Source organism: Aphelocoma coerulescens, chromosome 20 (genome assembly GCF_041296385.1).
Source record: "Aphelocoma coerulescens isolate FSJ_1873_10779 chromosome 20, UR_Acoe_1.0, whole genome shotgun sequence".
NCBI lineage: Eukaryota > Metazoa > Chordata > Aves > Passeriformes > Corvidae > Aphelocoma > Aphelocoma coerulescens.
The window spans coordinates 15,117,871-15,142,415 of NC_091033.1; the positions used below are offsets into that span (position 1 = coordinate 15,117,871).

General features: G+C 42.1%; 1 protein-coding gene across 1 annotated transcript in view; it reads right to left on the reverse strand.

Moving 5' to 3' along the window:
* Positions 1–24,545, reverse strand: part of PTPN1 (protein tyrosine phosphatase non-receptor type 1) — a 30,258-nt gene that overhangs the window by 2,167 nt on the left and 3,546 nt on the right. The window contains exons 2-8 of the mRNA XM_069034151.1: positions 5,963–6,053; positions 4,199–4,299; positions 2,841–2,939; positions 2,254–2,391; positions 1,594–1,803; positions 1,001–1,162; positions 152–387 (exon numbers count right to left, since the gene is read on the reverse strand). Coding sequence (XP_068890252.1) covers positions 152–387; positions 1,001–1,162; positions 1,594–1,803; positions 2,254–2,391; positions 2,841–2,939; positions 4,199–4,299; positions 5,963–6,053 — 1,037 coding nt within the window. The remainder of the gene's footprint in view (positions 1–151; positions 388–1,000; positions 1,163–1,593; positions 1,804–2,253; positions 2,392–2,840; positions 2,940–4,198; positions 4,300–5,962; positions 6,054–24,545) is intronic.

Genomic DNA, 24,545 nt, shown 5'->3' on the forward strand with positions numbered 1-24,545 from the left:
AAGCCAGAGAGGGACGGAATGTGGCTGCTCGTTCAGCCCTAGCTCCCAAAGAGCATCTCAAGGCGGAACTGAGCATCTCCTCCCCTTTCCCACTCCCTGACCATGGCTGTGTCTCCAGAGCCCAGTTCTCAGGGGGCAGTGAGTGCTTTACCTGTCTGTGCTCAGGGGCGCAGCTGATCGGGCTCTGCCGTCCGGAACCGCCTCCTCCACGCTGCTCACTGAGCGCCTGATCTCCTCCTCCCCTGCCTGGTGCTTGGGGAAGAGCTCCGGGTGCTCGTGCATCCTCCCATTGTGCATCTCTGAGGTTCTCTTTGGGGGCCTGGGAGGTGGGGGGGTGTGTTCAGGGGGTGGCTCCAGGTCTTCATTGGAGAGCTCTTTCCACTGCTCCTTCAAGGAAGGACAAGCCCTGTTAAGCTTTTCTCTTATGTAAGCTGCTCTAACTTTAAACTTTACTGTGGCAGAATCTTTATACTCCACATTTTAATTAATTCTTAAAGTGGCTCTTCATTTGAATTGAAAAAAAGGCAAGAAAAACACAAGAACTCCAAGCCCAAGCTACACCCACTACACAAAACATATTGGCCATAAAAGCAAGAAATTCCCATCTGCTTCTAAAAAACCTAAGCAGCACAAAATAAAATCTATTTTGCTAGAGTTCTGCTTACCATAAAAAACCCTGATTAATTTAATCATGACACTTAAACTTCAGGCATATTAGAAAACTTGTACTGTCTGAAATGTCAGGGGAGGCTGATGCAGCAGCTCCACCCCAGTCACTGTGCTGGAAAGCACAGGAGGCACCTGCTACATCACAGGTACTTTTGGAAATAAATAAAATGCAGCACTTTAGGTTGTGACAGATTGTAAAGCACTGTACCTAAAAGCCCCATAACATAAACATGTACTGAAGCTGAAGCAAGCACCACATTGGAAGCTTCTTTCCATCCTGTTCCTTCCACCCACTTGCTGCAGTTCCCTGGGAGCTGCCAGGAGCACTTACTTGCACTGAAGCATCTCCCATGATGAATTTTGCCCCTTCAATAACAGCTAAGTAGGAGAACCGGAGCTGATCTGCAGTCTGGATGAGCCCCATCCTGTACTTCCTCATTTCCAGGAGAACCTGCTTAACGTCCACGGAAGAAGGGTCTTTCCGTTTGTCCATCTGCAGATAAAAACGTGAAACGTTTTCTGCTCTGATGAGGTTCACTACAATGACTCACTTTGTGGTAAGGCCTTCACACCACCCTCCACATTACAGAACGAATGAACTCACATACAATTGGTATCAGCAGCTCTTTACTGGGTCTCCAAAAACACACAGGGGAAAACACTGGGCCTCAAAAATGCTGCTTTCCCTGAAAGCAAAGCCTGTCTTTGCGAATCACTCTGAAAACTGGAGACTTTTCTTCCCCTAACTCAAAATGGCCACTTAGGAACGAGACCTGCCTTGGAATACACTCCCAAAACAGCAGAGTAAAACAACAGGAAATCACAGGGAACCCCTCCAGCCCCTGCTCCAGCTCCTTTAAGGCTGCACCAAAGCTCCCCTGAAGGTGCCTGTGCAGGAGAGGTGGCCCTGCAGGTGGCCCTTACCAGCAGCAGACAGGTGTCCACCAGGCAGAAGGTGCCCGACCTCCCGATGCCAGCGCTGCAGTGCACCACGACCGGGCCGTGCCCGGGGCTCAGCGAGCCCGACTCCCGCACCTTGAACAGGAAATTCAGGAACGAGGCCGGCGACTCTGGGACCCCAAAGTCGGGCCAGGTGGTGTAGTGAAAGTGCAGAATCTCCCGAGTTTCCTGGGTCTGCAAAAACAGGGTTTGGGAACAGTTTTAGTTTGGATACACCAGTCAGAAGGACTGACTTAAATTCCAAGGACAAAGTTTCAGGGAGTCTCAGGGAGTTTTTATAGCTGCACAGCCAAGAAACTAATTACAAGTAATTGTCTCTTGTTGTGAAGGTCTCCACTGGGACCAAAGGGAATTGGGTAAGTAAATTTACATATTTACAATTCAGTTATTTCAGTGCAGCTCAGAAGCCTGTGTCGCTCTGGGTATGGCTGAGACATGAAACCGCCTGGAGTGTCCCCAGGTACGTCTCAGAAATATCCAAGAGTTTCATTTCCATGACATCTCATGCAGAATCATCAAATCCAGACCAATTCATGACCACCAATTTCAAGCCCTTGTTGGTGAGGAGATGAACTTCACCCCAAGGAGAACAAGGGCTAGGACTGGATGAGATCCTGTACTCACGGTCAGGTTTTCCAATTCCAGCTGTCGTACTGTGTAGTAGGATTTTATATCTTCAGATATCAATGTTAATTTCAAGTTTGTATCTTCAAAAAACATTTCTTTCTCCTCCTTCCGTGGCCAGTACTGTGCACACTTTATCTAAAACCAAGCAGGAGACACATAAATATCATTACCTCCTTCTGACTGAATTGCCATTTTCTTATTAACATCTCCCAGAGAGATGAGTTCTGCAAAGACTGCTGCATGCCAGGACCTTAATGAGCCAACCTATCTGTGTACACTGAGAATAACTCCAGACCCCCTGGTTAGCAGCAGAGACTTCCATTTGTTGTCTCTGTTGTGGAGTCATGTTGTGTTTGTGCCCTGTTTTAGCCAAATTAATGAGAAATTAAGACCCACAATTACAAACCGAGTGATTTTCTGCCTGCACTAAGATCAGTTCACCAGGTACTCAATTCCAGGTATAATTTCTTAGACAAAACTTACAGTCATCCCATCCCATTCTTTGGGTTGGTTTTACTTGGGTTTTTTATTACAGAAAACCATAAATGTGATGAACACATAGCAAGAACTGGGTGAGTACTTACAGATCCCTTTTCCATCACTCTGTTCAACATGACAACACCACGGCTTTTCTGTTCCCAAACCATCTCCCAAAAGTGACCACAAGTATTTGGCAAAGGTCCCTGCAGAGACAGAATCCCCAGAAATAAGCATTATTTTTTGTAAATGTCAGTGCACTCTTCTCCAATAACAGTCCCTGCACAAGGCAATAGATTTAAACAACTAACAAGCAACTTCTCATTTAAAACCGTAAAAAAATGCAGTGAGACAGCTGTAAGTTTCATGTTATGAATTTACCCATGAAAGCATGGTTAATCTTCTCCCCCCATACATAAGAGGAAGAGAGACACAGTCTCGTTTGTGAGAACGGACCTGGGAGTGAAAAATGCTGCATTTTCTTAGAAAAGGTATACAAAGGTCATGGGGAAATAAACCCCCCTCAATAAAAGCAGAAATAACATCTGCGTCCAACTACCCTGCAATACCTCATCCTTACTTATGATACTTGAAAATTACTTGACTAAATGATAAACATCCAAAAGACTGAAATGATGCCCAATCAGTAACAAATTACATGGTTTTCCAGAATCTTCAAGGATGTGCTCTGGGACTGAATGAAATGGTAATTGCTTTTAAAGACCACTATCTCTTCCCAAAGTACATTTCCTTGTAACTTCCTTATTTCTGCTATGTTCCTCTGCTATTCTCTACTCACAGCTATTGCTCTGAAGTTTGGGTTTGCCATCCATCCACTCCTGTGCTCAAACAGAGCAGCAGGTCCTCAGAAAGAACAACTAGATTTAAATAAAGCCATTCAAACCCAGTAAACTCTGGCTCAGGACAGGTAACCAGTACCAGTCAGCTGCACACTTGACTATTCCACATACAGTTCCCTGCTGTGATCAACCCTCCTGCCGTAAGTAAGGCGAGTAAGAGCTGTGTTCAAAGGACCACTTTCACATTGCACACTGCACTGCCCATTTCTTCCTGAGAAGATTTATCTTTATTCTTTAGAAACAGGAAGGAAGAGCTGTCACTTGAAAATATTAATCCCAGTCTACCTTTATCTAAAATGTGAGAGGAAGGGGTAAAAAAAAGGCCAAGATTAGAGATCAGGACAGTCTCCAGGGCTTCAGGACAAACAAGAACCCTGGCACAGTTGCTGGCTCTCAGAATAAGACAACAGGGTATCTGGGTACTTTTAAATTTGTTATACAGATAGGTGTGGAATTGACAGATTCAGGGAAAAGCAGTGACTTTCATACACACACAGATGTTTATATGCACTTAAGTAACTTTACAATAAAAAAAACAAACAGAAAACCCATGAAAAACAACTCCAGCCACCATAAGATTTTTATTATCCACTGCCAGCAATTACCTGGGTTAGGATGTAGCTCCTTTGGGCCTCTTCCATTTTTATCAAACTAGCATTGATATAGTCATTGTCACCTTGGTTTAGCTTAATTCGACTGTGATCAACTGCAGCATAATTAGAAAACACTGGTTAATGTATATGCAACACAGCACAATCCAGGCACATCCTCATCAGATGTGAGGGTCAAAAAGCTGAGCTGTCCTGAAGAATAAAAAGAGCTCAATCCCAGACAGGGCAGGGCTCACTGGGGGTGGGGACTCTGGAGTACAGCACAGGTACTGCAAGAACAGCAGAGCAGTGAGCACAGCTCACACTTCACCTTCCAAGAACACACTGCAAGAGTGAAGCATTTGCATCTGAAATAATCCCCACTGCAATTTGCAAACCAGATCACACTGACCTATTTATACAATTATCAAGTTGCTGGTTTTAAATAAATCTAATTACACAACTGCTTATCTTTTGCAGCTTAAACATTCAAATCCAGCTTGTTAAAGGTTGTTAAAGGTTTGTCTAAACATATATTGGGCAAATAGGACAGACACCTTTCATTTTTATAGACATTTAGCTACTGTTCCCAACCCAACCACCCTTTAATGTCCAGAAAAAATGATCAAAATTCAAGAAATACAACAAATGCAAATTATTTGCTCTTTTGTTAGTCACTTGCTCCACTTGGGACTAAAAAAACCAAACCACCAACTAAACCAACTCCATACATAGAAGGGTTCCCACATTTTGCAAGAAAGCAAACAGACTGGAAGCAGGATTATCTACAGGCAAGAAGGAATTTGTTATTCACAATCTCAAATATTAGAACTGCTTAGTAAAGCAAACTGTGTGCAACATTACTGCTCTGCTCAACTGCCCCAAAGGCTTCAGTACCTTTGAAGCACCAAGGCAGAAGTTCTCTGCCACAGAGCAGCACTCTGGCCTGGGACAGCACCCGCTGAGTGCAGGAGTGCTGCAGCCCCAGGGGACACACGGCCCAGGACTGGCACCGTCCTGTGCAGAGAGGGCTGCTCAGAGACCCCCTGGGAGCTCCCTGCAGTGCCAGACACATTAAATATCATCTCTGGCCGTGTGACTGCAGCCCTGTCCCTCCTGCAGCCCAAAGCCCTGGATGCCAGGCGTGGGCAGTGACTGTCCCTGGCCCTGGGATCACAGGAGGAGCCAGGCTGCACCAGCACAGTGAGCTGGGCTCGTACAGGACCCGTGCTCAGACATGCATTCCCCCAGCACAGGGGACACAGCCATTTCAAAATCCCAGCTCTGGCCTAGGAGCATCACCTTTGCTCTTTCTCTGTTCCAACGAGCTTAGGGGCTTAGCTTTATCTCTGGCAGCCAGAGTTCTGTGCCAGACTGCTCCCCAGCTCCCAGAAGGGGCACTGCTGCCACCTGTGCTGCCTGGCAGGATGCTCTGCTAGCTGAGAACACTGCACAGAAACCACCCCTGCGATTTTAGAAATGCTACTTCAGCCACCTTTCTTCTCTAGCAGAAGAACTCAAAGGTAAAGCAAGTTTCTTTCTTCAGATTTCTGCCCACAAATACAGACTCTACTGTATGCTGCTCTAGTATAATCCTATGGATATAAAAGCATCCTGCGACATCAATCTCACAAATAAATAAATAAATATATTAACAAAGAGAATTGTCTTGGATGCTTATCCACCTAACAGAATCTTGTCCTTACAAAGAACATTTAGCTGTTAGAAGTCATTAGAGGTCAACAGTCTTACAAACAATGGAAAAGAAAGCGTACTTACAGGGGCTGACATCTCTGTACCTATTTCTATTTTTGTTTCTGGGATGTTTGGCCACTTTACATGGAAAATCACTGGCTTCATGCCTGATGTCCTGAAACAAAAAAAAACCCAAAACTGTTAGGTATGAATCCATCTAATTTCATACCATTAGCTATTTTAAGACAAATACCCATTTGACTTCACATCTTCATGTGAGAGAATTCTGGACAGAAAGCACTTTGGGTATCAAATTAAGAATCGAGTTTAAATTTATCAGAATACAACACTAACATTACTTATTAAAATATCATTAGTTTGCATACTAAAGTAGCAGAACATTCATCAGACATCATGCCTTTCAGCTCGTGAAGGAGCAGGGTCTCTGCCCCAAAGCACTTCCATATAAACTGCTTTAAGCCTTTGTTTGCAGCATCAGTGAAAATATCAACCCTGCTTCTGACTCAGCAGCAGTGAAAACATTCATTGTGATAGAAAAAACTTGTCTACCCCGCTTGGCATCACACACACACAGAGGTGATTTGTCTAAGATCACTTTCATCATTATCTTGAGTTATCAGCAAGGTGTCACAAAGCTGCAGTGGTAGAAGTCAGCTGTACCCAATTCACATGCTCAGCTAAAATACAGGCAGCATCTCAAACGTATCACTAGGGTTCTCTCAGCTGGGTTCTTTTCAGATGCATCTAATAGCTCAGCTCTGTGAGATAGTTTCAGAAGTTAAAATAAAAAGAATCCTGCTGTCCTTGGACATCATCCCCATTTGTTGAAACAGAACTTCACATTGTAAATAAATACTGTGTAAGCACAATTCTGCATATAAAGAATCATGTACACTGCTTAAGATTTTTTTCAAGTGGGCCATGGACTGCAGCACATTACCTGTTTATCTCTTCTGCTGCATTATTCAGGTATGTACCAATTTACACTGAATGTGACACATCACGAGAAGAGTTCTGATTTACATAAACCTGCCCAAAATTAGCACAGTATTCCGAACCAGCTCCTCACTGAAATAAGGCCTGACATCAGCTGCCAGCTTTTTATAAGTGAACACATGGCTGCCAGTATTTCTGCTTATGAAGAATGCAGTCTGGAGAATATGATCTGGACTGCCACAGTCTAATATCTCAAACATGAGGCAGCTAAAATGGGTGTTTTCAGAAATTTGTCTCTGACACTAGGTTGGTGACTTTGTACTTTACAGAGATTTATTCTTCTGTACTGACTGTACAGGATTAACAAGAGAAAAAAACCAGGGCATTATGAAAAAAGGTTTTCTAGATCACTAACCACATTTCTCAAATGTGTGTTAAAGTCCCTAACACCCAAAACCAACTCCCCCCCCCTTAAGATTCATATCATAAAAGCATCAAAATGCAAACCAAACCAAGATCCCTAAGGAATTTTTCTGTAAATACTGGGCTAACTTAGCAGCAGCACTAATACACAGTTTTGTTTCACAGCATTAACAAATTTGAAAAAAACTGTCCCCTCTTTTAAAAAGAAATTGATCAAGTGCTTCTTTACAGAAAAGGAATTATACAAAGGCATTCTAATACAAAAATATTACACTTAAGCATCCACATGTATGTGCACACACAAACTACTGCCAGTCTCCAGGAGTTCCACAGATCCAAACACCAACATCAAGTACTTCAGGAATTGAAAGTGGCAATTTATTGTGCAGGGAATAGAGAGCTGGCTATTACCTCACCAGCAAAGACCAGGTTTTTTTCAAGATGCCATGGTGCCTAAAGGTACTTGGAGAATAATGGAGTTCTAAGAGATGCTGAACTCCCACAGGCACAGAGAAAATGGAAAGAAAGAAGTCACTTGTGTGCCTTCAGCAGACTATTTAAAAACAGCAATGTATTTCTGGAGCATGTTTCAACAAACAGGAAAAAACACGAGGTGGGGGTGGGATGGTAACAAAAGAGGGATGGAGATACTGCAACAGGCAAGCGCTGCCTTGTATGAAAACCCAGCCAGCACCCAGCACTTCACTGCTGAGTGTGATGAACACGGCAAAAGAGAAAATCCTGGAGAGCAGGCATGCCTGGACATCAGATGGGGCATTCTGTCCTCAGCAACGTGGCAGAAAAGTGGTTTGGAGTTTTGGTTAGGGTTTTTTTTTTTGATACAGAAGTTGCTAGAACATCTAAAGTGACCAAAGAAACTGTATCATCCAAGGTCACTTCCAGGATGTGAAGTTGACTTCAGTGGAAACGCAATTGCCTTTAACAGAGAAAATGACTGGAGAGAAACAACCCAGTGCCAGGTTACCCACAGCAGCTGTGTGCCCACGTCATGGGCCTTGTCCAACACTTCTGGTCCCCGTTACTGCTGGAGTCACATAATTACTGACTCCACTCAACTGCTATTAGGGTAGGTTCAGAACATCCCCGCAACAGTACCACAAGGTCTCCGTGCTGGGGAAATCAGACTCATTCACAGCATGGGATACTGTGCTCTGAGGCACTTGAAGCCAGTGATGTCACAAGAACTGAAGGCAGTGGATGAAGGCAGGGATTTATGAAGTTACAAAACACCTTCTTGAATCACACTCAGTCACACTGCAGAGATCCTGCCTGTGAAAAAGGAAGCTTGACATTTCATTTAAAAGGTCGTGCAATATAAAACTTTAAAAGAGGAAGGGCTAGAACTGAAGTCAGTTTTCCAAAGCAAATGCTTTGGGTTTGGAGCATGAGTCACTTCATGCCACTCATCTCCTGGTTTTAAGCCCTGTCCCCCAAATACTTCGGGGGTGGAAAGAGGAAGTCTGCTGAAGCCCTGTTCTTCAAATGGGAAGTTCCTGTAGCTCTGAGCACAACAGCACACTGGGCTACACTTTCCCCATCTTGTTCAGACACCAGCAGGAGATTCAGAAAGAGAAGATGCATCCCAAAATGTTCAAGTAAATACTAGGTAAGACCACAGGAAGAGGCGGCCACGCCATCAGCCATTCAAGCACACTGTGTAGATTTGTGTATCAGTATTTAGAACAGAAACTAAAGGTGCAGTCTCAGTGTCTTCAGCTTTGCCAGACAGACTCCCGGGAAGCCTTGCAGCAGGGCTCAATTTGATCACACTGTTTAATTGCACCATAAACTCTGGAGCAGCTCAGACTCAGAGATAACGATTTACTGTCATTTTAACAGTTCTGCTCCTACGGGAAGCAGCAAATGCCAAGATCGTATCAGGGGCTACAGAATTGCTCCTAATCCATCTACTGAGGCACTCACACTAAAGAGCAATTCACAAAAATTATATAAAGACTTATACAAAAAAGTAATCTTAGCTTAAAAAACAGGTTTCCTCTTAAAGCTGGCACTGAAAAAAATGATGACACATGACACTGCTGGAAAAGCTGGAAGAGTAAAAAAGTTACAATAAAGTAAAGTGGAAGGTGCTCTTTTCCCAAGATGTTTCACTATGGGCTGATTTCAGAATGGAAATACCCCTACAATTCAATGAGGTTGCAAAGACCTGTAGAGAAGAGCAAAAGAAAACCAGCAAGTACCAAGGGATCCACAATAAGCACCTACTCTACACAAATGGGAAAAGGTCTTTGGATTCAGCACGGGAGGGAGCAAACTGAGGCCCTGAACTCCCCGACAAAAGAACCTCATGAAGATATAAAGCACACAACTGCTCATGTAACCCACTTTGACAAGGAAGATTTCATTTCTTATCCTACATTAAGCTTTACATCAGGATATTTGGGCAAGAACAAGAAATGAGGATGTAACTTGTAGGTAAGAGGAAGGTCATTAAAAATCATATAAATGAACAGATGGTTGCATCACACAACATAAATCTTAACAAGCAGCTGCAGAATTTTAGCCAGCTAAGTGAAATAAATGTAGATTTTAATATCCTTTGAGAACATTTTATCTAGTCTCCTAGTTTTGCTTTCAACTAAGATATGGCACTATTGATTTGCTTATTAATCTCCCTCAAAAAAAAAGAAACCAGTTGCCTGCTATGTCAAGCTTCTTCCTGAGGTCAAGCAGCACAGAGAGGAACGGACAGGCTTGTTTAAAGTTCAACACCACTATTACATGATGTTAAAATAAATAAGTAAATAAGAAATCACACACTTGCAACATGGTTTTCCTAGAAAGCCCCCTGCTAATTCAGCACCGCCCGGGCACTCTGAACAGGCTGTGGCACAGCGGCTGTAAGAGGGTTTGTGACACCAGTCAGCTGCTGGGAGCACGGAAATAACCCCCCAGGAGAATGTAAACTGGGCATGATTGCCATATTAAATCATAGAAACACGTGGCAAAGTGGGCTCATTTTTCCCAGGCCCATGTTTATCACAGCTAGCAGGTATTATAGATTGTCTCTCACCACTGACTAGTTCCAACATGCCTCACTGCAGAGACTTCTGAAAGCAAACCCCACAGGCCTTTATTGCACCCACTTCATCAGGGACATAACCCAACACTGCAAATGCTCAGTTCAACACCTGCACCTGAATGGCTGTCAGGGCTTGGCCGTATACTTCCAGAAGGGAGAAAGACACAGACTTGTATCACTTCCAAACTTTACCAGTGTATTTATTTTGCATCTTCCCAGAAGGAGGGCACTGCTGTCACTGAACCACAGCACCACTGCACAGTTCAGCTACTCAGATTCCCGTATTGCTTCAGTGTCATCTGCAATGGGTAAAAACTGATTTTTCAGTTCTGGTTCTTTTGAATGTTGCAGCAGAGCCAGGGAAATCAAAGAGCCAAACTTTACTACCAGGTTAAAGAATTACACGAGACTTCTCAAATTTCAGTAAGTTCAAAATATAGTTTGTCCTTGAAATTTATGACCCATAACAGAAGAAGTTCAGAGCTGCTGGCAGGAGCACTCTACTTCTGCTGTTTTGTAGCCATGCACTCACTGCCAAAACAGGAAACAACTGAATGGAGCGTCAGTGTAAGAAAACAACTCAAGTTCCCTTCTTCTTCACATCCATCTCTATTTTTCCTCCCAGATACTCAATCTGCTCCAGAAGTGCACCTTGGACATTATTGGAAGGATAGAGACATTTGAGAATGTGAAATGGCTTTTTCTTGACAGCTGTTGTGCAAAAGCAAAGCTTTGCTATCTGTATCATCAAACAAAGTCAGTGCCAGGAAATAAACCACACTCTCATTAAAGTGTCAAGAGGTTCTAACTCAGTTGCTCTTCTCTAAGAAAAATAACCACTGAGATGAGATCCAGATCTTGATTTGCCCAAACATTAGGGGTCTCTACACACAGAGTTTTGGTTTAACCTCATCTCAAACAGACTGGTGCATCCCACAGACCAGATACCCACATAACTCCTAAAGGAATTTAGTCTGCGTAGCAAATCCAGACCTTAATTTGTTTGCAGTATGGGTTTTGTGTGAGTTTAAAAATGTATCATTGCTGGCCTGTAGGATATTCCAGGCTTCACAGACTGACAACTGTGGTTATAAACAGTCCTGCTTTCTTAGTTACCTAATATTTTCATTCTGACATCTCACAAGCCATCTAAGAGCATTATAGCTTTTACAGAGCTACCACCACCAAAAAACCACAAACAAAATCCAAGGCCTTGCAGGCTTCAGAGAGGAGAAAAAGACATGAACCCTGCAAATGCTAGAATGTAAGGCAGAAACACTTCTCACACCTTTCCATGGGCTGCATAACTGAGGTATTTTCTAGAATTTAGACAAGCTGCAAATGGTATGTTTCAAATTGGAAACAAAAGGACAAGAGATGCCCCCCACTGCAGATAGTTTATGGTTTCTCAAGGGGATCTCTGGCTTCCTGAAATAGGAACCATGGAATAATTTACCATGGAATTTTTACCTATACTCACTCAGAGTGCTCTACTCTCTTTCAGAGATACTGTGCTGATAACCTCAGCTAATGTTAAGAAAGAAGCAAGACTGTACTATCTCTCCCAAATCTTGCATAATCCATTACCACCATTCCCCCAAATCTTGAATAATCCATTACCACCATTTAATCTTAAAATAAATGAACTAATTTGATTACTAAGTAAATAAGATAATAAAATGTAAATCTTGCTTCCTCACCAGACAACACATTCAAAATTTTACCAGTTAAAAGCTGAACAGATCTTTACAGATTCTTTTTCCTTTTGTCCCATTTTTGATCCCAGTGTATGCATCTGCTCCAAGACTCTTGGCTCGAACACATCCTGCTCTTCTATTCACTTGGGCATGCTGGCCCACTGCCCACTGATAGAACACAAATTTACAGAATATCTGGCGTTACCTGCAGGTAAGGAGGAATCTGAAAGGCCACTGCAGAACTAGGTATTGTACCACCAGAGAAGGACATCATATTCTTCTGCCTGAAGAGATTCCAGGCAGTTGTTTAGTGCTGGATCTACTGTCACAGTTTAAGGCCCCCTAAATCAGTTGGGAAGATTATTAACACACTCATCTAATGAACTGTGCCAGCATCACTGCAACGAGCAGGAGCACGCAAACGCAGAAGAAGCTCTTTGGGCTCCATGAGTAATATCACAAGTGAGTTTGAGAGCAACCAGCCCTGAGTATTTGAGTTTGACTCTTCCTACTAAGCCTCGATGAAGTTTTTTAAAAGAGCCTTCACTTTAAATTAAGAGGGGCATTTCACATGTGCTGAGCAACAACCGAAACTTGTCTGTGGTGTTTGTGTCCTTTCACCTTTTCCTGGAAAGTGTGTTGACTAAAAGCCAAACAAACAGCACAGCACTTCAGCTGCCTAACAGACAAACACCGCAGTCATTTCACTCAGGACAAATATTTTAAAGAAACAAAGTAAGATTGCAAATGTTCGATATATTTTTCACAAAAGAAATGCCAGCATTCATGCAGTCGTCACATCAGCAGTTTAAACTCACACAGTTGCAGAACTACCACAGCATTATTTTTAATCCTTTTGGAGATTACATGAGTTAAACACATCTAGGTTACAAACTGGTATCTTAAAAATACTGGTCACAATAACAGACAACTAGACAAGTCCAGTATTCCCCATCTACAGTGATATCTGCTCATCTGTGATGTGCAGAATTTGCTAAAATACCAGAAATGTCAAAGAAAAAATACAATTCCCAAGTGATCTTAATTTTGTCAAGATCATTTTCAACATAAGGTACCATATGTGAGAGAGCTAATTGTCTGGCACACACCATGACTAGATGGCACAGAGAAAACCGAATCCAGCCTGAGAACAGCATTTCAGTGAAGCCCAGCTCCAGGGTGGCCAGAGGCAGCTCCACCACGAGGTGCATTCCCACAACATGGCCCATGCAAGCTCCAGCCACTTTCCTGTTATGAAATGATCCATGAAAGCACAACACGAAGCAGAGCTCCCAACCAAAGGGTGATTCCCCAGACATTCCAGCTGGTATGATACACTATCATGTTCCCTCCCCAGGGACAGCTGGAGGGCAGGGGCTGCCAGCACAGAGTCCGAGCCCAGTGCTGAACCAGAGGGCTCTGCTGGGAAAGGAGGTGAAGGAAAATGACAAGTGTTTCTAAAGCACTCCCAAAACACCAGCCACACGTACCTGGGAACATCACTTCACCAACTCATTAGCTTTCCCTTTTGTCCCTAATTGAAACTAATTAGGGAGCAGCCATGAAGCACCAGGGAGTTTAGTCAGGAGTAAGGCCATGACTCCTTCAGGGACAGGTACAGGACAAAATACACAAGACCTGAGCAGCTTATCCAGTAGAGATAAATTATTTGGAAAGCTTTGGGACATTTTATAGTTCTAATCCTCAAGGCAATCCTAAGAAGTCAGAGAAAGAAAAGGTTTTTTAAATGGTGTCCTAGTGGTGAGGTTGGGTTTTTTTTCAGTTTGGTTTTATACCCATACATTTAGCACCAGGACAATTCCCTGGAAGGCATGGGATTCCCTGAATAAGATTACAAGGATTTTTAAACCCGGATTTAGCAAACAGGAGGATGCTTCTCAGCCTGATCTGCAGCACTGCTTCTGTCACAGAGAGTTGAGGAGGTTCCAACAGAAGAACAGACACCTCTCCTGAAGGTGCCATTGACTACATTACAGGGGTTACCAGTAATGAAGACCAAAGAAGTCTACATTATTACTTGAAAACAGGAAATAATCTGACCTCAGAAATTCTGGTGGGTGCTCAAAACAAAATTACAAACTAGATGGAATGAGAGATGTCTACACAGAGACAGTGTGAGAGCAAAAAACTTCACCAATGTCAGAGAGGCCTTACAGAACCACATGTGCCTGAAAACAGAAAATCTGAGTTGTCAAAGAGCTCCACACTTCCCATATTTACTTATCAAGCTCCTTACAAATTCAACAACTTGACTTGGCACCTCACAACACCTCCCAAAACCACAAGCAATGCAGTGAGTAATAGGAGAAGCAGGAGACTTTGTACACTCCAAGACTTATCATCAATTCCTTTTTGTTATGCTGTTAACACGACATCAGCATTTGCTGCAACGGGTAAAAGATGGGCTGGTTGTGAGAACGTGCACACACATAATCCTTTGCTCATCAGAGACTTAGAGCTACAAAAACATACTTCTAGGGTTTACAAAGCAAAATACCATACATTTTTTCACATCACTGCTATTGTCCTTTGAATACCCTGATGTCAAGTTTGTTGTTGTCCTTACATTCCAAAATAAACATCTCTGTCTTCTTGGACTGCAAAAACATTAAAGGGTTTCAATGAGAACAAGACCTTATTCTAGAGCAGGGATTTTGATCTACTCTCTCTTCCAAACAGCCACTTGTGTCCTCCCTGAGCAGTGGTGCCAACGCCCCAAGGAAGTCCCCAGTAAGGACAGGCAGAAGACACCTCTTGGTTGCCGTAAGGGATGCTACTTGTGTCCGCCAAGTGGATTAGTTCCCGGCTGGGATGCTCCAACTCCTTAGTTTCTAACTTAGGAATCAATGTTTCTCACTACCATTTCAGGAATCCAGCCCTTCACTGTAACCAACAGCTGTGCTGGGACAACGCCGGAGTTCTCCTTTCAGAAGGGAGGCCACTCCTCTGGGCAAGTTTTTTAGGCTCTTGTAGGAATACTTTTGTCTTCCCTGGTTCCTGGAGGCAAGGGAAGAAAGCTTTAGATGAACTCCTCTACCCCATCATGAGCACTGTGGAAAAAAGAAGTGGCCCCGGAAGGGAGCAGTTCAGAGCCAGGGGAGCCAGGCCTGGGAACCCTGCATTCCTCTTGCACTTTTGGTGAGAAACTCCTAAATAAAAAAGCACTTCTAGATTAATTCTCAATGGTGTATTTTCCATAACGACACAAAGCCAGGAACAAAAAGATTCTTACTTAGGAATCAGAACTTCTGGAGTTTGCCTCATTTTTATTTTCTTGATTTGAGTTGGTTTGAAAGTTTCTTATCATCATGAAAACAGGATTTTGTGAAAACAGAATAAATTTGCAAGCCTCATTTTCTACCCCCAACACTGATTAAAACTAAACTCAGATCTTATCTAATATAATTTATAGGCTAGAGTAAGCAAGCTATTGGTGTTCACAGAAGCAAATACGAATTACAATGGTTTTTCTTTAATACTTATCTGGAGCTAAATGAGTTATATATGCATTTAGAAAGTACAGCCAGTTAAAGCAGTTTTAGACACCAGCTTGCCATATGCTATGTTAAAATTAGACTGATTTTTTTTAAAAGCGCAACACATTTATGTATGAAGTAGGTCTATTCAGTACACACAGATTTTTGAGGAATGCTTTTTCTCATCCAGTAATCTCTGCAGAAAGTTCCAAACAAAGCTTAGTAGAAAAAAGAAGCTAGTTCAGAATGTGATTTTGAAGCTATCTTCACAGTATCTCACAGAACTGTGAACACTGTTAGATTTTAAAAGTAATGGACTGCTTGCACTAAAAATGCTTATTGTCAGGGTGATAAAGACACAACAATGTAATTTTTAGAAGTAATAACATGGGTACCATTGAAAACTAGAGACCTTGTAAGGGGACTAAAAATAGTAATTTGAATTCCTGGCTTAGTCAGCTTGGCCAGAAGCAGCTGTGTTCACTGTAACCTCTAATTACTTTGCATATTATAAGAGCCCCAAAGATTTTTTCCCTCTACAAAACCTACTGAATTAGCCTTCACAGCACAATGCTGTTACCGCACCAAATGCAACAGAATATTCAGACTTTAGAGACTTCCCACTATTCTTTCTGAAATGTTTCATTTATAAAGGCAAATATTCTCATTTGATAAGGTAAAGGCCATCTCCCTTCTATCTGAAGATTCAGAAGAGTCTGCCTTGAAAGGTAAAGACAAGGTCCAGCTCCCAGCTGTTTAAGATAAGAAAGGTCTCAGTTCTAACACAAGTAAACTGTTCATTACTTTGAAACATTGAGCAACCAGTCAGAAATTAAAGCAAATTTCTCTTCCCTCATGGCTAAGGGGTATCCTTCTGCATAAATTATTTCATTCACACTGGGTACTCCAATGTGAATCTAAAAGCTAACTGAACTTTCTAATGTATATGCACATGTTAGTGAAACAGTCACAGCATGACTACAGTGGGGCACATGTTCAGACCGTGTCAGTGTTATGTTTCCATTTAGAATACAATGGGACAAGCAACAGCCATATTTCCAACTTCCTACTAGTTCCATCAAAATTCTCCAAGTTATAAGGTTGTATGTAGAGGAAGTACTAAAACACACGAGAAAGGAAGTGGAGGAATTGTTATATAGGAAATTGTGAACTCTGCTTTACCTATTAAAAAAACATCATTATCTACATCTTATTTAGTGGCAAACGTAATTTCCTTGAAGATGTTTGTACTGTGTGTTACTTTACTGGCTTTCTTGAGATGCAGTTTTTCAGTCAGATGTATGAAGGGGAAAACTGAATTTATTTAGTACCAAGGAACCCCATGCATTCAAAATGATGAACCATATGTTACACAGGTACCAGCTCCATAATGTAAGTGGGTCTCCCTCCTGCATTCTGTTTGTTCCCTACAATTAAGGGTATAAGACCAAATTCCAGCAAGTTCTAATCTATGGCAGAAGAATGTTTCGCCATGTTGGCCATTAGTAAGTAGACAGGCAATGGAACTACAGGTTCATTCTGCCAAAGCATGCTCATTACACTATTACTAAAAGCTTTTTATCATTTCTAACCTAACAAGATTCCAAGAGTTTAAAGAGAATGTACAATTAACAGGATTGCACAATGCAAGTTCATGTCTCTGCATGCAGGGAAAGGTCAAACTTGAGCTTTGTTCCTACAGCAGAACCAGCAACCAGTCCTGCTTTCAGTAGCTTTGTTTCTCAGCATACTGCCCAAATCCCTCTTTGGGAACTTGAAGTAGCTGTAACAGCTTAACTACCATTCCCAGAAAGAAGTTTTAAGTATCTTTTCTTAAGAAGGACTTTTGGACTGAAATTGAAGAAACTTGCTGGATTACAAATTTGCATGAACAGCTTGTTTCACTTGGGATCTGTTTAACGTGGCGGTTGCTGTTATAATCACAGATGCCCACTTCACTGTACTTAGAATATTCAAATTTGGAAAGGAAAATTGTAGTGGTGATTAAAAGCATACTGAATTCACTGAATGGTGCAACCTACAGGTTGCCAAGCTACTGCAATGCACACAAAAACCTGCTGAGAACAAACAGTGCTGCTGAAAACAGATGTTAGATAAAGCAGAATTAGGATACTCCTGGTTTTTCACATGACTGTCTAATTTGTGTTTAGGAAAGCAATCTAACTAAGCTAGGTTAATATTAAACCTTACAGCATTCTGAACCTGAGCTGCTCAGCTCCCAGTTCACGGCCCAAACACAGTTTTGGGGTAAATCAAACCCTGCTGCCATTTCCCCAGCCCACACGTTCCCTGCCTGTGTGACTGGCGTGTCCTGCAAGGGCTGCACAGGCACGTTGGCAGTGATGGGGACAGGACAGACTGTCCAGCCTCCACATGGCTCTGGGGCAGGATGCCTGGACACCTCTGTTCTGCACCAAAGTTTAACAGAAGAAGTTGCACATAAAAGCAAAATGTTTATGCAACTACTTCCAGACTAGTAAACTGCTCTAAGGGTAAGAGAAAAAAAGCCAATATGCTTTTTGGAAAGAGAAACTTAACCCTTAAATACTTAAGAGCAGAGATGTAGACGTGTAAGAAAATCCACCGATGGCCAACAAGCCTGGGAACTGGTGTAGAGACAGCCCCTCCCTTAACCCCAAACCAGACAGACCTTACATGCTAAAACGTATTCAGTATTTTTAGTTCTCCAAGTTAAAAAGCAGTGCTTCAAGACATTGACAGAACCAATCCTGTGTTATTAGAGGATGTTTTAACTGTCACTACAAGGACAGAGAGCTTTCACATCCAGCTGTACAGGACATCTTCTCATCTGAAAGCAACTGAGAGTTTATAAAAACAAATGTCAGCGTTAAACAGGGACATCACATAATCAAGGGAAGTGCTCACAGACATCCTAATGCAGGACAGATTAGCACTCTGCACTCCAGCACATAAAAAAGACTGCAAAACTTGACAAGCCAGGCCTTCAAAGGACTGGTGAATGCTCCCCATGCTAATGGAACAGACTGCTGAGTGAGAGTCAGTTGCATGGAGCAGATGAGATAAGCAGTATTGCCACTTCAAAAATCTACTCATCCTGCTGGCTTAAAATAATTAATTCTGAGAACTAAACCAACTGATTTAGCAAAGCCAAGCAACCCTAACAACTTCTACCTCTTGTAGTGGCAGTATCCTCTCTGGAAACACATGACTCCTATTACTTCCAGAACTCCTTGCCAGCCCAGACAGTGCTGCACTGAACCCACCACACCCCAGGCTCCACCAGACTCTTGCTCATCATGTTTCACTTCCTGCCAGTTATCAGTTGTGACTAAACATGCTTTATCACTCAATGTCTACCTCAAATCCTCATTTGCAGCTGTAGAACAGATCTGGAACACCTACAGAAAAAAGAATACTAAAAAATGCAGTAAATATTTTTAAATAAACCCTTCACACCTATCACATCCCTTTCCATTCCCCACCCCCCAAAAGACAGCTACACCAAAGGCTTCTAAGCACCGATCCACAAATAAAGGTTATCAACTATCAGAATCACACACAAGTGCCTCCTCTAACACCAATGCTGCTGAGGGCAAAGCATTTTTAGGTTATTCTTCTGTAAGTATTTTAAGACACAATTTTGCCTGTAGAGAGACAGTTTAATATGCAGAACACATTGTTAGCAAAGACTTTGGTACAAGAAAACCCAAAAGATGTAGATGTTATTACATGAAAGCAATAAATGTTTGAGTGCCTGCTCCTAACTGGGTAGCAATTAACTACTCTTAAAAGATAATAAGCATGTAACAGTTTTACCACCCCAAATTTCATGTGGTAGAGAACTCAGCAGGCAGAGCAGCACACAAGGAATTTCCTGCTGTCAGCCAGTCACTCACAGAGAGTATCCTGTACACTGGATTGTGTGGGCGACCAAGTAAAGTCTTGTCTGTCAGGCTTGGCTCCCAGTGGAGACTCCTGATGGTCAGCTTTAAACAAATTATAAACATGAAATCAATGACAAGACATAAGTCAGTAGTTTCCATGAAACCTTTCTGCTTCATCTGCTTCCTGACAGGCTCTAAAAAGACTGGTAAGATTAGACCTCTCCACTAATGCTCTCATGTGGGCTAATAAATCCAGGAACCTAGCAGCTGTAAAGATTTCACATATTTTCAACCTCCTGTTCCAATCTTTTGCCTCTACTGAACATCAGACAAGTCTGATGGACACAGGACAAAGAAGCTCCAGAAGTGGGGGTCCCCTTGAAAACAGCCCTGTTCCTGAGCCCTTCTCCAGAGAAGGGCTGAGCACTGTGGGCTTTGTACCTCCAGCTGATCAGACCTTCCCTGTCCCCAGGCCAATGCTGCCCAAAGTCACCACCTGCTCTGCCCTGCTGCTCCCAACAGAGCCAGGCTGCCACACACTCTCCTGGTTTATCTCTTAAAAGGTGTGCCAGTTATCAGGGATTGCTGGAGAACAGAAGGCAACTGCTATGCACGGGGAAATCATTAATGAGCCAGCAGGTAATGCTGCTCATGGCAAACACCACCGCCCCAGTGCCCACACCAACCCCCAACCCTGCGTCTTTCCTGCCCTACCAATTCCACCCCAGCTCACACGGGGATGTGCAGGGATCAAAGGAAGGGGTTTGCTGGTTCCCGACACACACTGTCCTTCACACATGTCCTACAGGAGCTTTGAAACAGCACGAGGGCAGATCTGCTCTGGTCATGAAACACTTGAGGCCAATGCTGAGAAGGTTTCAATATTGGGAATGAAAACAAAGTCCAGACTGAAACACGATTCTTGTTCGTGACATCCCACAGACACTGTGAAGTTCTAGATAGCAACTGCAACTTACTGTGAAAATTCTCCATTGCCAGAAGTTTAAGAAAGAAGTGACAATGTTGATTTTCAATTTAATTAAACTCTTAAGGAAGAAAACAAAAACATATTCCAGAGTTGGGCAGCTGTCCATGCCCCCTCCTTTACTGGGTAAAATTCCCCATTTCTCTTCCACTTCTGGAAATATTCGGAAATTTTGTCAAATGTGTCAATATGTATTTTAGCTGTTTAATAAGCTACGTAGTATTTTTCCAGTTCTTGCTCCAGTGACCCACCCTTTCCTTCTTTCCAAAAGAAGTTCCTCTTACTAAAACCTCTTGCTCGTGTCAAGAGTTGTGTTTCTCCTGTAGCCCCCAACTTTAGTCACTGATGGCTGTGCAAATGTTAAGGAAGGAGATACAAGTCCACACAAGGATGGCAGAAGTTTTGTCCTACTTCAAGCAGCTGCAATGACTGTACAGAAGACAGTGGAAAAAACAGGCCCCACACAGTAAAATGGAATCGAGATCTTCTGAACTAGCATGAGTTATTTTTCCTGTCAGAAAAAGGAAGTATACTCTTCCTTAGTCAAAGATGCATTTTTAAAATAGATTTCACATTTTACTTCCTGCCATCACATTAAAAGGTCACGCTGTTTATGTTACTGTAACCTGTTACTGTGGGATCAGGAATGGTATAAACAAGCAATTCTTATTGAACTGTGCACAAGGGAAGAAGGTTATGAGAACATTCCTCTTTTATGTGCAGAACTCTTGTTCCATATAAATATAAAGAATCTGAGAAACAGAGTGTCTTTTGTAGGATGGCTCTCAGCATCGAGTACTTGAATCAAGTACTTAACAGAAGCAGCATAAAATTCTGGGAACTTCAGATACGAGAAAAAGCACCTGACAGATCACAAATATAATAGCTACTTTAAGTTCAGAATAGTACTATGTAGTAGCATTTTGAACTAGCAATTATTTTAGCACATGAAGTACAGAGAGCTTTCAGCCCAGAGGGGAGGGTTTCCTCTGCCTGCAGCGAGGTCTGCCCAGCTCCACACTCACCCCTGTACTCCACAGAGGTCTTTCTGTAATTGCATAGACTGGCAGAACGTAAAACCTACTGTATTGTTGCTGTCTTTTCTATTTATATTGATGTAGAAACTGTTTTAACCTTCTAAGGAGAAGAAAAAGACTGCACCGAACAATGCAAATCTGATTAAATGATCTCTTCATCATTAGTGAAACAGGTAAATCTTCACCACTGATCTCTTCAGCCTCAGTGCTGAAGGTGACTTTTGACCCCTTAAACGACATGTTCCCAAAGCACCCACAACAACCAAGAGCTGGGACAAATGTGGAGCTCCTTAAAGGCCTGGATCCTCACAGGAGGAAACAAGATATTCCATATACCAGTCAAGCTTTAGCTCCTAACAATGGAAACAGGCCTTTAACATAGGTACCAGTACCCTATTTAGGCATATCACACATGGCATTAATGTTGGACACAGCAGAAAGGGTTTTTTTATTTCTTCCGTGAAAGATATGCCCAACTAGGAGGTGGGACTGTCCAAATATTTTTTCATTCCAGAGGTTAACAAATCAGCAGCTAAATAAGGTACGTGTCCAGCATCAGTGGCACCAAAAGAATTCTGCCTAAAAGGATAATGTAACTTATCACACAAGCAAGGACAGGCAGGAGACAGGAGGAGGGTATCCTCTAAAAACAAAAATCACTGGAAAAAAATATACAGCATACATACAATTTGGGAGGAATCACATCTGACTTGGTGTTGATGATAAATGTTCTGAACTGAAAAATACAAAGATTCTAACTGCAACAGTTAAACCACAGATCTCTGAAGTAAGCTGGATTCATGTTGCTTTCACAAGCAGCTGCCCTTTACCAATTTGTTACTCCACTATATACAAATGCAAACCCCAGTCATTTATTGAAACAATGTGTTTATCAGTCCATATTCTAGGATAAAGTATTGTCCAAGATGAAAGCACACAGAAAGTGTACAGAATTAAAAATAAGAAAAAATAGAATTAAAAACATTTCTAAAAGTTTCATATTATGCCAGCTCATTTTCCTTCCCAACAAGGATATAATTTTTTCGCTGTTGTTCCATGAACCTGCTTTCTTAAATGCAGAAAATACAACCCAGTTTGAAAATAGATCAGCTATCACTATTAGCAGAATCACATGAATTTCCAAGAATCACTTTTACCGGTTTTCCTTGGTATAATATGACAGGCAAGCTGTTGAATCTTAGCTGTATTCTGCGTGGGTGAGAGAAAAAGCATATCTGAATTCACAGGCTTTGGTAGAAAATGAACTGGCATTTGTACTACATGATCTACAAAGTGAACACACAAAGGCATTTGGATGCTCTATCAAAGTGCCTCTCCCAGTCAAACCAGCAAGGGCATGTCTCCTGGCACCAGAAAGAAAAAAAACCACCTCTTCTGCAAATCAACATGAAACAAGTTGACCAATGACTAAAAAAAATCCCAGAAAACCTCAATGGTAAGTGCTGCAAACATCCAAGCTCAGAGATCAGATCAAGTCTATGTACATTATGAACACTGCAGAGAAGCAATCGCTGAGCAAGGAATCACTGAGTATCCTCAGGTGTTTAATGAGGCTAAATTCACAATCCAAACAGATACTTAAGTAATGCAAGCGACACTGATCTAAAACCTGGTAGTTCTCATGTTTACAAGAAAGTAGCAGTGATATTTCAGTGTAAGCCACATCTTAGAAAGTCTCGGCTAAAGAGAGCCCTTGGAGAAAGTCCATTTGCAAAGCAAGAATTACAGGAAAACATTTAATGTTTAGTAACTATAGGATGAACTGTTATTTCAAACCTACCCAGCATATTTAGGAAGTTATTTTAGTTTGAAAAATATTTGGTCTACCACTACCACATTTTATTCTCTGCTTACAAGGGCTATTTCTATTTGAATTTACCATCATTTGGCATGTGGCCAACACTGCTCTCTCCTTAACAGTTTCCTTCTATACATCTGTGCTTCTAGCACACAGAGGAGGCATCAGTACCGTGTGGAAGAACACACCAACACCATAAAACCCTTCCAAAAATGCTCAGAAGCAGGTGAGTACTGTGTGCACACTGTATGATTTCTAAATTTTCAGCAAATGATAACCATAACAGATTCCATTTTTCCGTGCTCTACTTCCAGCAAGGCTATCACAGAAGCTCTGGATTCAAGTATTAAGATTTTAAACTCCGTAGAACAAGCAAGAGTAAGTGGCTCAGTAGCTTTATATAATGGTACTTGCCCAATCTCAGATCTGCCAGCAGTAGACACAACTGGTGCTGGTGTGAAAAAGCCAGCAGTAAAACCTGACCCATGCAGCAGAGTGCCCTGAGCCAGACACAGTACACAAAAGGTACCATCACCTGCAGTTGAACAGCAGCTCTGATTTTCAGGGAGGACCCTGACCTTGTGAGCCACAGACACTTTGCTTCTCCATCACTAACCCTCAACACGTGTACAAGACTCAGTGACTGTACAGCACTGGAAAACATGGAATATCTTTAGCTTATGGAAGGAACAGAGAGACTCCCTGCAACTCTGAGTTCTAAACCAGCTTTCCACAACCAGAGCCAATTATGCTAAGCCTCGAATGAATCAACAGAGCACAAATTAAGCAGTGGCAAGGCACTGCATGCAGAGACCTGCAGCTAGAACTGGCAGAATAAAGCACAGAGATGCATTTATAATAAGTCATGTTCATGCCACAATTTATCTGCTGCTTAGCACCAGAGGAAAGCACCCAAATGCTTTCAGACTGCAGCCTGCACTCTTGCTGCAGCTTATAAACTAAAAACACTTGTAGAGCTTCCTGTCCATTGACTTTAAATACACAACACAACCACACTATTACAAGTCTTCAGGGTGAACCATTTCACAGTTTACTTTCAACATCAAAATCCATCTATATATTCTACAAATATTTTTCCAGAGACAGCGAATACCTAAAAAAAATCCCCATGCCTTTTCCCTCTTGACAGAGGGATATCCAAAATGTCCATGACACTTTTCTATCTTCCTCCCATAATTGGAATGAAGTTCATTAACTTTCATAATTTATAGTATTTTAGTTTAGCTTAGAGAGGTTTGGAAAAACTAACATTTACATTAATATTTGGTTAAAAGACCCTC